Raw genomic sequence first — 15,299 nt, forward strand, 5'->3', positions numbered from 1 at the left:
ATAGCTACTCCAGGTCTCTTTGGGTTTCTGTTTACATGGAGTTATCTTTTCCATCCTTTCACTTTCAATCTATTTGTATCTTTAGATGTAAAGTGAAACTCTTGTAGATGGCATATAGTTGGATCATGTTTGTTTAGTCCATTTTGCCAGTATCTGCCTTTTGATTTGAGAATTTACTCCACTTATGTTTAAACTAATTACTCATAAGGAAGAATTTCTGCCATTTTACTATTTGTTTCTTATATATCTTACATCTTTTTTTGTTTCTCAGTTCATCCATTACTGCCTTCTTTTGTGTTTAACTGATTTTTTTTGTAGTGTGTGATTTTGGTTCCCTCCTCATTTCCTTTTCTATATATTTTGAAGTTATTTTGTTAGTAGTGACACTGGAGATTATAATTTATATCTTAAATTTATTACAGACTTGTTTGAATTAATACCAACCTAGCTTCATTCAATAGTATACAAAAACTGCTCCTATACAACTCCATCCCTCCTCTTTATGTTTTTATTGGCACAAATTACATCTTTAAACATTGTGTGTTCATTAACATATATGTATGACATTTCTTTTTCCTTCTTTTTTTTTTTTTTTTGCGGTACACGGGCCTCTCACTGTTGTGGCCTCTCCCGTTGTGGAGCACAGGCTCAGCGGCCATGGCTCACGGGCCCAGCCGCTCCGCGGCATGTGGGATCTTCCCAGACCGGGGCATGAACCCGTGTCCCCTGCATTGGCAGGCGGACTCTCAACCACTGCGCCACCAGGGAAGCCCTCTTTTTTCTTTTTGAAATGTTTTTCTTTTTTTACAATTGTATTAAGATATAATTGACATATACCATTTTATAAGTCTAAAGTGTACAGCATAATGATTTGACTTAATATACATCATGAAATGATTACCACAATAGGTTTGTATAATATTGTTTTATGCAGTATTTCATACAGGTTTAAAAAATGTTGATGTCTTTACACTTGCCCATCATGTCCTTGAAATGAGAGGTCAGAACAAGCCTCCTTCACCTCAGCAACTTGATCTTTGTGGTACATGTGCTGAGTCCTTGGGGTGGAGCTGGAGGGGGAGTTCCTTGCCCAGGACCCCCTCTAGAGCACTTAGCTCTCTTCTGGAGGCTCGCCTCACCTGACAGGTGGTTCCTTCCAGGATAAAACGCCCAGTGGTGTGCAGATGGCCAGGCCCGAGAAGTCTGTGCTAGTCCATCCTTGGAGAGAAGGTAGGTGTCACTCCCCTGTGCAGGTAGAGCCTTTCTGAGGTTTGGGGCCACGAAGGAGTGGAAAACGCACGGTTGAGGGACTCCCCTTGCATGCTGCCCACAGCAATCCCAAGCCACCCCTCTCCTCAGCCAGTGTGGCGCCGTGGTTGGGATGGTGGCGGGCAGGTGGGGACACTGCAGGACTCTGTCCCGTCCACAGGGGTTCAGGCAGCCGCTGCCAGACCCATCCTCTTGCCCAACCTGAAGGGCGGCGGCCTCAACCACCCCCTGGACCAGGGGCTCCTGCACCCCACGCAGCGCCTTTGCAGCCCCTCCTCTGCTCTAGCTCCCAAGTCGTCGAAGAAGCCCAAGATGCAGGCCGACGGAGACATGTTCCCCAGTGACTGGAGCCCGCCAGCCATGGAGTTCCTGAAGCGGAGGGCCCTGCTGGCTGACAGTGGGGCCCCAGCCCAGAGGCAGGCAGGCACGGCGGGGCCTCGGGGCCTGAGAAGACTGGCCCACCAGCTGCCCGAAGAGTCAGAGCAGGAGCCCCAGGACCCAGACCCCGTGGGGGGTCTGGCCTCACTGGAGGATCCGTTCTGGAGCACGGCAGGCACCAGCCCAAAGGCTGCAGCGCCATGGGTGGACGCCCGTACCTCGGTAAGCCAGGAACTGCCCCTTGGCCTCCTCTCCTTGCCGCCCCTCTTCATCCACCTCTCCTTAGTCACCCCCAAGCCACCCCTTTTTGGCCATCCTCCTCAGCCACACCCCAACTGCCCTCCGGCCACCTCGCCTTGACTGTCCCTCCTTGGCCACACACACCCCGCCACCTCTCCCCAGCCCCTGGGCCCTCGTGCCTGGGAGCTTGGGCCCCCAGGGCTGGGCTGCATCTCCCCCTGTATTTCTGCTCGTAACTCCTGCTAATGAAGATGCCGGGGGTGGTGCCGTATTTGGTGCTGCCCCTGAGTGGGTCCCATCAGGCTTTTGCAGCTGTGCTTGGGATCATGGGTCTGGGCGAGGTCAGGCACAAAGCCTCAGGCTAACTGTGGTCCAGCGACCTGGGATTCCTAAGTGGAAACTTCAGTGATGAACTTTAAGCCGGGAATAAACTGTGGTTGCTGGGGAAGACTGTGGGGACATCTGAGTGTCCATAGATCCGGGAAATTTATTCTAAGAATAGGATTTATTTATTTGTAATAGCTCAAGATTGCCAGTAACCAAAATGCCAATCACTAGGGAACTAATAAATTATGTTCTAATCATAAATCAGAATACCATGGAAGTGGTTTTTTTTTTAAAAAAAAACTCTCTCTTTAGTATTGATATGGAATGACCCTGAAGACATATTGTTAACTGAAAATCAGCAAAGTGCAGAATAGGGGGTGTAGCGTGCTACCACCTGTGTTGAAGGAGAGAGTCTATGATGTATTACTGTTTGCTTGTCTGTGCGTACAATAGCTCAGCACAGCCAGCAGTAAACACCTGTGGTCACCTGTGGGGAGGGACCTGGACGGCTGGGGATGGAAGTGAGCGAGTGAATATATTGCCTGTTCAGAAAAGTAAACAAAATAAGTAAAGGGCTTAACGTAGCTTCAGTTTTATTGTTTTCCCTCTGTCTTTGTCTTTCTCTTTCTTGCCCATTCCCATGTGGCTTCTCCAGCTTGCCTCTGGGGGCTCCGAGTGCTACTTCAACAGCTTGGATTACTTACTGCAGGAGAAGAGGTGAGTGGGGAGGGTCCATCGTGGGGGGTCTTCATTTCTGTGGGGTTGGCAGTAATTTCATGGGTTTGTCCTCAGAGACTCAGAGCAAATTCCTCTCAGGATAAAGCAGCCTACCCCCGCCATCGGCATGCCTCCTGAGTGCCCTGTGTGCCCTGGTGAATAACGAGTGTGCAGAACAGTAGCGGGTCAAAGGGCAGCATCTCTGAGGCAGAGAGCCCCGGACCCTCACCACGTACAGAGCCCTCGTTCCGGTTCTGTCTCCACCTCGGTGCTATTCTGCCCAGTTCATGCCAGTTTAGGGCTTGCTCAGCTTCCACTGAGCGAACCAGAAGAAGCACACTGCTTTGATACCGAGGCGCACAGCCTGACCATCGACTCGACGGTGACAGAGGTGGAGTGGGAGGGGTGGGGGGTAAGGTGCCAGCTTTTCCTGTGCCCTGCCCCACACCGCCACCTGAGCACGCTTTGCTCGTTATTCCATAGCACTTGGTCTAGTTCACCTGCCCTCCCCCCAGGATTACGGTGAGCATGTCTCACGTGGAAGTTGGTTTCTAAAGGCAAAAGTCACATCCCATCAGAACTGTAAGTCCCTTAAGGAGGTGGAGGTGGGGATGGAAACCAACCCCGGTGCTCTCTTTACTGGAAAGCAGGTGCCATGGTTGGCTTGCCCTGAGGGCCCATTTAGTGGTGAAGACACTAGAATCCTGCTCCTCCATTGCCCGCGAGGACTGGGGCGGCTGGGATGCAGTGGACTTCACCCCTTGCGCTTTGATGCATGGGAGCCCGTTGCCCACAGGCTTATTCTGTGTTCTCATCCCTTCTCCAGTGTTTTGTTTTTGTTTTTGTTTTTGTTTTGTGGTACGCGGGCCTCTCACTGTCTTGGCCTCTCCCGTTGCGGAGCACAGGCTCCGTACGCGCAGGCTCAGCGGCCATGGCTCACGGGCCCAGACACTCCGTGGCACGTGGGATCTTCCCGGACCAGGGCACGACCCGTGTCCCCTGCATCGGCAGGCGGACTCTCAACCACTGCGCCACCAGGGAAGCTCTCCGGTGTTGTTTTTGCTCAGTGTGTGCGCACTCACTTTGCGGAAGTTAAGAGACGGTGCTGTGGTCTGATGCTTGGGTTCTTGTCGGAATGACATCTCACTGGTCTCTGTTTTTCCCAATTCCCAGCCCATGTTCTTGCCTGCAAGAGGGGGTTAAAGACACGTGTGGGATGAATGATTGTTTTCTCTCCTATGTCTATTCTTGACCCCACCCCAGAGTCATCTTTCTCCTCTGGCTCTTAACAGCCCGTGACTTCTGTTGTTTAACTCCTTTACCTGAGTATATTTTTTCCTAACCAGAGGGTAAGTTAGGGAAGGGGCCATGTCTGTATGTTTGCACGGTATCCAGCTGTAAATGTATTAGATACTCAGAAGTGTCAACAGGAAAGTGAACACGCGTGGGGAACTACCCGCTCCTCAGTGCCTGGCATGGGAAGGTTCCTGCTCTGTGCTGCGCCCTGTGCCAGGCACCGGATATACAGATATGGTGGTGAGCCCCACAGACCTGGAACTGAACGCAATGATTCTAGTATTTCCCGTGCTGTAAAGCTGCTACGGAGGGGCCTGGAATAGTGGCATCTAACTTAGCCTGGGAGTCAGGACAGGCTCCCCAGGGGGATCCTTGTCCTTGGACCTTGGAGGATAAGAGGTGGGAGGGCAGCAGGAGTGACCACACATGTAAAGGCAGGAAGGACAGACCGTGCCTCTCCTGGCTGGCTAGGACTGGAGTTCTTGGTGCCAGAGTGTGGGGAGTGGACGGAGCAGGAGGTGCAGCTGAGATGGGAACGGAGCCTCGTGAACACAGGGTCGAGTCGCGGGCGAACTTTAAGCAGGTCCTGATGTGTTTTGCCAAGTGTTTAAGAGAGGGCACTCAGGCTGCGTTATGGAGAATGGATGGGAAACGTGAGGGGGGAGTAGGGTGAATGGTGATGAGACAGGGCCTCGGGGAGCTCCCGTGGGACCTGCTGCCCTGGGTGGCCGGGGCCTGTGTAGGGAAGAGGAATTGAGAATTGGGTGCACAATGTCGGGAGGATCGGCCACGTTTGGCTGCAAATCATCCATCTAGTGGCTGGCTCAAAGGATCTGAACCCAAGACAGGCTGGACTGGAGGCGAAGCCTTTGAGAACCGAGGACCAGTGGGCAAAGCCAGGGTGAGCACCCGGAGGGCAGGGTGAGGGCCGGGGGGCTCCCAGGGGCTCCCTCAACAGCCGGAGGGAACAAGGACTCAGAAGGCCAAGCGGGGACTGGTGCCCCCTTGGGGTTTGCGTGTGGTCAGGGCAGGAGGTGAGGGAGCCGGGCTCCCGCAAGATGATGGTCGGCACACAGGGCCTCTGGTGGGGCCGATTGAAAAGGGAAGTGAGGCGCTCAGGCCTGGAGGGAGAAAACGGACTCGGGGGCTGTGCAGGTGCAGTAGGGAAGGAGCAGGCCCTGGGGGGCTGCCACTTGGGGCTAGAGAGTCAGGCCTGGGGGAGCCATGGGCACAGGGGCTGCTCCTGGTCAGTGTGGCTGGACCAGAAGGGCTAGGCCCTGTCCCTGGTGTGTTAAAAAGAGAGCAAATGCCAGAACAAAGTACACAAATAAAGGTGCGTTTGAAGTTGTGTAGCGTAAATTGTCTTCTTTCAGGCAGCACAGCTGATGCGGTGCAGTCCCTCCCCCGCCCCAGGAATCTAAGTCTGAGAGCTGTGTGCAGGGAGACAGGGCTCCGGGCTCCCTGGTCCCCGTGCCTAGGCCTTGCTGTGCCCAGGGAGGCCCCTGCGGCCCAGTGACGGGGCCGGATGAGCAGGCACTGCACTGACCCTGTTGTCACCTCTCACCTTCTGGCAGGGAACAGGCCCTGGAGCAAGAGCGAGAGAGGCTGCTTCTGCAGGACTGTCTTGACCTCAACTCCTTGGATCCTGATGAAGATGAAGTGCCGCTCACACCACAGCACAGGTGTGGGGAGTGGACACAGGTTTGGGGAGTGGGCACAGGTGGGAGGGGAGCCGTGTGCCCACTCAGGGCCAAGTCCCCGCACCCGCCTCTCCAGGCAGAGGGTTTAAGTGCTCACCTGCCCTTGGTTTTGGATGGTTTCAACCGCGATTTGTGTGCTGTTGAGTTCTCAAGCTGCGTCCTTCTCTTCATCCCACATCTGTTCATTGATTCGAGAAGCATTTATTCACCTACTGTGTGTCAGGGTCTAGTGTGGGCCTTTGAAGACACAGAGGTATGAAATACGGCCCGCTCTTCCCCTGTTGTCTGCCCAAACGTGTGGAACCAGGTCTCAAACTGCAGTCTGAATGAACACTGACTTTAAACGGGAAAATACAGCCACGGGACATTTTCTGTCTTCCCCTGTGTGGGGAAGGGAGCCGGCTTCTGTCAGCTGTCGTCTGGGCTGGAGTCTGCTGGCCCATGGGCTGGAGGGAGGGCTGGAGTCATCTGTACCATGGAGTCTCGGAGATAGCTGAGGACCACAGTTGAATTCATCTTCAGGGTACCCTGTTATCCATTCATCCATTTGTCCATCCATCTGTCCATCCGTCTGTCCACCCATCCATTAAACATCTGTTACCTGCCAACTTTGTGCTAGGCTCCGTGCAGACTCTGGGGATACAGCAGGAAGAGAACAGACAGAGGTCTCTGCCCCCGTGTTGCTCGCCGTCCGGGCGGGGAGACCACCAATGCACACGGTGAATGAAGGGAGCTGTGTGACAAGTGCTCATGAGAAAGGAGAGAGTGGGGAGGGGGCGTCAGCAGTGCCGGGAGGGCTGGAAGATTTGGAGGAGGGGTCAGGGAAGGCCTCTGTGAGTAGCTGGCTTTTCAGCAGAGCCCTGAAGATGGTGAGAGGCGGCCCTGGGAGGGCCTTGTGGCTGCCGCTCCTCTGAACGGGGTGGAGGGTAGACTCGGGGTGGGGGTGGTCGTGGCGCCGTGGTAGTAATCCCGGAGCGGTCAGGGCCGGGTGGTGAGGAGGAGGCAAACTCTGGGTACGTTTTCAGGGTAGAACCGACAGGGTTTGCTGACGAGCTGGAGGGAGGCTCTGGGAGAAAGAGAGGAATCAGAGGGACCCCGGGGATTTTGGCCTGAGCAGCCAGAAGGTCGGAGTTGTCTTTATTTAATGGAGGAGGGCTGAGTGACGCACGCTGGGGGGTGGCAGGCACGGGCACAAGAGTTCATTGGGGGACCCCCGGGGTGAGACCAAGACAAGGACCCCCTTGTCTAGAGAGGCCAGCTTGGGAATCACCATGTATAGGTGACATTTAGAGCTGCAAAACCAGATGAGATCAGCCGGGAGCCATAGAGAGAAGAGCAGGGGCCAGAGGGCACAACGTAGAGATCACGGTGACGTTGACAGGAGCAGCCCTGGGGGGTGACAGGGGGCGAGCCTGCCTGGAATAGATTCAGAGAACGAGAGGAGACGGCAAAAGAGAAGACTGGGCAGCAGCCGAGGGGGAAAGTGGAGCCGGGACGGATCTGTCTGTCTGTCTGTCTGCCTTCCTTTCCTTTCTCCCCTCCCTCCCTCAGGCCCCACGTGCCCCTGTGTGACTGAGGGCAGGCTGGTCCACACGCCCTGGATTGCCTGCCTGTCCGGGCTTTTCTTTTTCTATGCGTCCGGGTGACGTTATTGAGGTCCCAGCCGTGATGGTCTGGTTTGGGTGCTCGTGCTGAGTCAGCATTCTGCATCCCCTCACTGAGGGGCGTGAGCGATGACACACGGACACCTGGGGGCCCCCGCTCTCAGGACCCCCAAATGGTTCCCACCGTCACTGATGCCCAGAGAGGATCCCAAGCAACACCTTGGCTGCCCGTGTGCTTTTTTTCTCAAGTCTTTCTGCTGATTGTCTTTGGACTTTCTGTAAAGCCTGTGAATAGTAAATATTTCAGGCCTTGAGGACCATACAGCCTGTCGGCGGCTACGTGGCTCAGCTGTCGTGGCGGGAAAGCACCCGTCAACCACGTCAGCCATCCGTAACCGGTGAGCCTGCTTGTGTTGCACTGAGACCTCGTTTACAGAAGCAGGCGGGCGAGAGGAGGCCACAGCCTGTGTGCAGTTGCTGGCCCCTGGCCCGGATTAGGGGATGCCTGTCTCCTAACTGGTCCCCGTTTCCACACGCTGCCCAGGGGCAGGGAAAGGGTGCCTCGTGGTCTCACGATGGCTCCCTGCAGAGCATGAGGACTGAATGGAATCGGCGGGTTTGGGCCAAAGGCCTTGGTGGCATCGTGAGTGATGAAGCGGTTTTCTATGTCGGGGGCCGTGGGTTCGCTTTCCAGGTCCCCCGCTCACCGGATGGATAGCCTTGGAAGTAAACATTTTGAGACAGCTCTGTAGCCAGAATAATCTTTCCAGCTCTTTGCCTTTCTCCTGAGTGCATCCAGGATTCTGGAAGTCATGGCCTGGATGTTTTGAAAATTCCCCACAGAAAGGGAGTTACCTGGGCATACGGTGTTCCAGGCTATGAAATTGCTGATAATTTTCTGGGCACGTGACATTTTCAAGTAGTACTTTGAGAAAGGCTTTTTTGACAGCAGCCACTGAGGTGGTTGTTTTGATGTGGGATCATTTTGATGGGACAGTTCAGTTCTCTGCTTCAAAGAAAATTACTCACTGATGTACAAAGCCAGCAGCCTCTTCCATCCCTGAATGGGGCCGGGGGTGGGATGGGGGGTGCCAAGCAGGGGTGTGGGTCCGGAAGGGGTGAGGCCAAGGCTGGGGGCTGGCTACCATATGGCAGGCAGGTCGCCTGTGACCAGGAGTCACGTGACCACCACAATTACGCGTCACAGAAAGGCCCCCAATCATCCTGAGCAGATCATCCGCTCCTGCTCCAAGGATTGCTTGCGTCTTGAATAGACAGTGTCCTATATTCTCTGTTCCTTAAAGTTAAAAGACCTTATGTGTGTGCTGGGGCAGGGGAGGGGAGGATATTTATACCACAGCATCATCCTTTATCCTCGGTTCTGGGCTGCACAGGAAATCCTCAATTAGATGCAAGAGAGTCATCTCAGAGTTCTGAATAATTACACATACATTATATTTAATATCACAAAAGGCCCTTTGAACGATAGTTTGGGGGACAGGAGCTGAGACCTTTTTACAGATGAGCCGAGTTCTTACAAACTTCTAATGATTTGTACCTTTCTTCAAATTATAAAAACAACATAGGGAACCATAGATAGCCAGAAACTCAAAGAGCAAAGAAATGAACAGAACAGAAAATTGTTTCACCATTTGTGCGGTGGTTTGCCAAGGCTACTTCCAAAGGCTGCGGGATCAGAATCTCCCCAATTTTCCGACGTCATTCCCATTCATTGTGCCATTTCATCCTTAGAATGACCCTCCTTACCTTGGGTCACTTGGCCAGAGAGTGACAGGTTTCCTCTGGCCAGCTGATGGGCCACCAGCTCTGCACCTCCACTTCCAGTGCCGGCCACTTGGTCCCAGATCCTCACGGGAGTCCCTGGCAGTGTCGCCTCCAAGTTCACTGCCTCAGGGCCTAGCTGAGAACCTGGGTATGGGCCTTCCTCTGGTGAGGGGAGGGGGTGCAGTGCCTGTGCCTCGTGTTATTTTGTTATTTTTATTGTCAAGTGTATGTTATGTTACTGCAAAATCAAGCCGAACACAGTTGCGTGAAATAAACGGGAAATGTCACTTCTTCCTTCCCCTCCCCCATCCTGTTCCCTAGGGACGACCCCAGACCTTGGTTGGGCGCATCAGATGTGTGGGGGGGTGTTGTCTGTGTCTAAGAACGTGCGTGTGCATGTCTGTGTGTTGACGTGCACGTGCGCACGCGTGCACACACGCACCTCCTATTCTGCAACTTGCTATTTTCACCCACTGCGTACTGTGCTCAGGGGATCATTCCATCCTGCGTGGTGCAGAGACCTGCCTCATTCTTAGGAATCCTCTTCACCGCCTCTCTTAGATGCGTGCCTATAGAGTCGGAATGTATCCCCTCTGTGGATGTGCGGCCCATCTCTGATCCACTAAATGAGACTCGCAGGGCGGCGTGGGCCTGGGTGTCTGCATTTAGCAGGTTCCCTGGAGAGTCGTCCTGCTCACAGGAGCTTGAGGACGCTGCTCAGAGGAAGAGTCCAAGCAGTCCAAGCAGGGGAGAGTCCTCCCCTCGAGGCACCATGTGGCAGCTCTGAGGCTGGTCCCCTTGCTGGAAGGCATTGCCGTGATCCCTTTACACTTTTCCTGGCCGTGCAAGGGCAACTCACGCCTGACTCATCCTTCAGCGCCTGGCACTCGCAGTCGTGGGCACTCAGTGAAAGTTTGAACGCAGCCCATGGGTGGGGCAGGATTTGGGACCAGGATTCTGGCTCCTGGACCAAGGCCCTGAGGGAGGGGTTGGGGTTTGACCCAGAGTGGGAGGGGGAAGGGCTCCTCAGTCTGCATCTCTCGGGCTCCCCCTCCGTCAGCAGGTGGCGCCGTGTCCCTGGGCTGGTCCCCACCAGGCGGGGGCTGCAGGGCGGGGGCAGCCATCTGGTCCTCCCTGGCCTTCCTCCAGGCTGCAGACCAGGTGTGCCTGCTGACGCCCGGCTCTCCTGCCCCTTGCTTTGCCAGGAAGCTGGTGGAGAGGTTCTCCGTGTCACTGCGGGTCATCCCAGCAGTACATCCAGGCGAGACTATGTTTCTACCCCGGCATCACCTTCTGCCCTGCATCCTGGACTGTTCACACCTGAAGCCACGGAGCTGCCTGGAAGAGCTGTTCCTCAGGTAAACATCGGCGTGGCATTACCAGGCCCCTCTCTCAGGGAACCCAGTGGTAAGGACCACCCCAAATGAGGCAATGCAAAGCTGTGTTTTGCCAATTTGGATATGTCTGTCCGCTTTTAGGGAAACAGATGAAATAGCACACGTCAACTTATAATATTTCATTTACCAATTTAGATGCACACACTTTAAAAAACCTTACATTACAGCAGATATTAGGCATCTGTTCTGTAATTGTGTCGCCTCTTCCTCCCCCATGCCCCAGTTTCATGGAACAGCTCCGGTCACACCCATCATACATGCCTTTGGGGTTATGTCTCCATCAACACTGGAGCCACTTTACCGGCCATCCAGCAGTTCTCCAGAGCCTGTCATGGCCACTTCCTCCTCCTCCTTGGGTCTGTGTGTGATGTTGACCCTGAAAAGTTTGTCCCCAGCCCCAGGTACACTCTGTATAATGTTAGGACAGCCACCCTGGTACTCCTCTCATTAGAAGGTGTTCATGGTCGTTATCACATAACCCCTGACTATGTTGATTTTTTAGGGGATTTTTGAAAACTTTACCACAATACCACGCAACGCTTGCAACTGTGAGTTCACATGTCTACGAATAAGAGAGAGAGAAAGTGCACAGGATACAGTACAGCGGCCCTCCAGGGGGCTGGTGCCCTGCTGGGCCTTGGCAGCTGAGGGGATGGAGGAGAGGCCACCAGCCCCCACCAACCCCTGCCCCAGCCTGTAAGGCACGTGGAGGTTGGGGCCACATTAGCACTTGAATGCAGGAATCTTGTTCTCTTTTCCAGCTAGTCCATCTTATTTTATAATAGAAAGATAACAATGTTTTGATGTGTTTCCTGTAAAACTCTTTATCATGGGAAGTTTCAAACATACATAAGAATAGAGTGTACCTCCATGTACCCACCACTCAACATCAGTTACCAACTCAAAGCCAATCTTGGTTCATCTGTACCCCTGCCCACTAACGTTGTCCCCTCGGGATTATTTTTAAGCAAATCCCAGACACATACAATTTAATTCTGTAAGTACTTCAGTCTGTCTCTAAAAGACTCTCTTTAGGCACAACTTCAATACATTATTACACCTAAAAAATATAGGAATTTCTTAATAGCATTAATATCAGTCAGCATTCAGATTTCCTTGATTGTCTTTTAAGTGTTCTTTAATATGTTGTTGAAATCAGAATCCAAGGCCCAAATGCTGCAGTGAGACAAAGAAATGTTAGTGGTGAAACTATATCCCATGGCATTGATGCCCCAACATGTTTAACCATTTTCCTCATTAGAAAAATGAGAAACAACATACAGGTTTTTCCAACTTTTCCCCCCACTGTAAACAGTGTGGTAGAGAGTATCCTTATACAGAAATATTTTGTCTGCAGTTCTGGAATAGATCCCTGGATATGACGTGAGGTGATTGGGTCTGAGGGTGTGCATATTGCTAAAAGTTCCCATTGCCAAATCGAAACTATTTCTAATAAAGAGGTGATGAAAAGGGGGGGGGAAGGAATGGAGAGAAAGAAGAAAGATAGTGGAGCTGGGGAGGGACAGAGCATGGCTGGGCCGGGAAGGAGACACGAGGGGAAAGGCAGGCGGCTTCCTGAGCTGCTTCTCCTCGGGCTTTGTGCCAACAGCAGATTTTCTGTCCCAGGCTGGATGGCCGGCAGGAAGTGTTTGACAGATGAGATGGCCCGTGGCGCGGTGGCCTGGGATCCTAGCGGCCATGCCAACTGGGGCCAGGTGGCCAGCCAGCTTCCCTGGAGCGGGGGATCCAGACCCTGCGCCCTCGGGTTTGCTCACGAAGCAGAGTGGAGATGGGGCTGCAGGTCTGGCTCGCGGGGCTTCCTGGAGGGGTGCCCGCGCCCTGCCCGCAGCCAGGTCAGGGGGCGCCTGCCATGCACTGGGGAAGGGCCACTTCCTGAAGGTCACCCTTTAGCCTGGGGAGGGGGGGGCGGTCATCCTTTATTTCCTGTTTGTGCCAAGGACTTCAAGCCCAGACACAAGAATGAGTGTTACTTGCTAGCCGTTCAATAATCATCCCGTTGTGCGCAGCCAGAAGCACGAAGATGGAGGAAGAAGACAATGTTACTTGATCTCTCAGAGAACAGTATGGTTCAGTTTCTCACCGGAGAAAAAGTGAACACTTTGTGAGATTGCAGGTGACTTGTATTCTCCTCATTAGACTCCTCTGTATTTTCCACACTTGCTGTGATAAACACGTATCGTTTTTATCATTAGAGGTTTGGGGGGAAAAGTGAAGGAGATTTAAAAACATCACTTCTTGAAGTAGATTTGCTTCTTCCTGCTGTTCGGTGAAGAGGGATATTGCCTTTCTTTCCACTGCACCAAGTGGGAAATCTTGGCACACGTTAGGCCAGCAGTTTGTCTCAGATTGCGGAGCGAGGGACGGCGCCGGGCCTGGTCCTCCTGGCTCGGACCTACACAGGTTTACATGCAAGAAATCTCCTCCCAGAACCCACAGCTGTGGGACTGGAGGTGGCCCGGACCATCCTCTCTTCGTTTGTCACCCGGCTGGACGTGTGACCTCAGGTCGGTTCCCTCGGACCAAAGTCACATGCTGTGACAGACGCTGGTACCAGGGCCTGAACCTTTTCCTCCTCCTCTAATCGCCCCCCGCAGCCCCGAGTGGAAAAGCTGTAGGACCTGCGCCCACAGGCAGCTCCAAGGCAGGAGCTGGTGCCATGGGGGTGGGGGGGGCCGTGGAGATTGCTCACTGAAGTACCCTGGGCCCCCGCAGTGTGTGCGGGAGCGTCAGGACCCATGTCTGTCCTCTGGGTGCACTGGCCGCTCTCCCCGTGAGGTGTTTGCAGTGTGTTCTCGGGGTACCTGGTACGCCAGCGGGGACCTCCCTCCGCGATGGCTTCAGTGGGCAGGGAAGGGGGTGAGTCGGAGCTTCACGGTGTGAATGATGCACATGCACCGGATCTCCCCGAAGCCCAGGCCCCAGCTCCTGTTTTGCCAGGGGGAAGCCCGGGTGAAATAAATCCAGCAGTTACAGAGTGTGGACGGGGCTGAGCCGCCCAACTGGCTGCGCCTGCCCCCAAAATCCAGAGCCAGCAGAAGTGGCCAGCCGGGTTGTTGCTGGGATCCCTGGGCTGCTAACCAGCGTGGCGCTCACTGATGTTTAAACAAAGGAAGGAAAACGAAGAGGAGCAGGGATGAGCGCTTGGACCGCTATCTGTTGCTGTTCTTTTCCTTGGCATTTCACTTAAGCTAACATTTGAGTAGCCTGGCAAAGGCGCGGAAACTGATGCTGTATAAATAACGGCACTCGCTGTTTATCCCTCCGCTGTCACTTGGGATTCCCGAGGCATTTAGAGACTTCGCCCTCTGGGATGGCTGCCCATGAAATAGACGAGAGATGGGGGCCGGAGGGGTCCTGACGTGGGCCTTATCAGGAACCCACAGTCCAAGCAGAAGGTCGGAGCTCCGCCAGGAGCCCAACCTGCTGACCCAGGCTGGGGCCTTTGTTCTGTGTGATTCTCCTTTTGGGCCGATCCCCCCAGCCGCCCGCAACCTTCCTTCCTTCTGCTCCCATGGCCCCGTGTCCTTGCCGCGGTGGCTGGGGATTAGCGCATTCTGACTGTGGCCGATCCTTGTCCGGGTGGGGACCTCCCCCCGCCCCCCAGGATCCTCAAGGTTGGCAGCTGGGGCTTCGCGCTCAGCTGGGCCTGCCTGGCATCTGCTGCCCAGCAGGAGGCTCTGCCCCTCCCCTTCTTGCTCCACGGCATTCTGACATTCTCAAGATAACTTCTGACCTTGGCCTTGGCTTTGCCACAAGCACAGGCACCCACCTGGGCCCGGGGTCAGCATTCTTGGCTTGTGGACACACCGTGGATTTGTGTAAATCTGACAACAGTTGATTCCGTAACCCACGGTGTTTGAGTTTGCAGCGCACACACCTGCCACCCGCTTCCCTTCTCCTCCAGGCCTCCCCACGTGCTGCTGTGCAGTCTCTCCTCCTGCCTCAGATCAGGGCAGTGTCTGCACGCCAGGCCCATCCCCACCCTTCCCCCAAGTGAGAGGTTACTTCTGCTGCCGGCCTAGTCTTCCACTGAGTGGTGACGGGACTCGTGGTGCAGCCGAGGCAAGGCAGCACCACCTGCCCTCACACCGAGCACGCACGGAGGAGATTGCTCGCATCTCATCTAGCTGTCGGCACAGAATTCCTTGAAAGCCATTTGCTTCGAGGCACAGCCGGACCGTGCCCTTTCGGCGTATCTCCAGCTCCTGGTCTTACAGACTAAGCCTAGCTCAGCAGCAGTGAACTCCGAGGCAGACTGATCATTTCTCTGGCAGAAACTGCACTGCAGAGTGGTGTAGCAGAAGGGAGACATTGTCACCCAAGGGGTATCTCTCCCTGTTGAGCAGCAGTCGGCAATGTGTTTATCTGAGCCTACAGGGGCTTGTACAATCAATTCCCCTACTGAGAAGCTGGCGGGTGCCCCCCGAGCAGAATGCCAGAGCCAGAGTCTCCTAGAGTCCCTGGAGCGCCAGCCTCCTTACCACATGGCCCCTGGCCAGGTCCTGCCAATTTGTGAGGCCCTCCAGACACGGTGTGCTTGGGTATTGTCTGTGTTCGGGGTGCTG

General features: G+C 54.3%; 1 protein-coding gene across 1 annotated transcript in view; it reads left to right on the forward strand.

The window, feature by feature from the left end:
* The window catches only part of FAM178B (family with sequence similarity 178 member B), a 96,768-nt gene that overhangs the window by 13,162 nt on the left and 68,307 nt on the right, over window positions 1-15,299 (forward strand). The window contains 5 exon segments of the mRNA XM_060116977.1: window positions 1,161-1,230; window positions 1,430-1,851; window positions 2,870-2,931; window positions 5,802-5,909; window positions 10,522-10,674. Coding sequence (XP_059972960.1) covers window positions 1,161-1,230; window positions 1,430-1,851; window positions 2,870-2,931; window positions 5,802-5,909; window positions 10,522-10,674 — 815 coding nt within the window.

The sequence above is a fragment of the Mesoplodon densirostris genome, chromosome 14, assembly GCF_025265405.1.
Source record: "Mesoplodon densirostris isolate mMesDen1 chromosome 14, mMesDen1 primary haplotype, whole genome shotgun sequence".
NCBI lineage: Eukaryota > Metazoa > Chordata > Mammalia > Artiodactyla > Ziphiidae > Mesoplodon > Mesoplodon densirostris.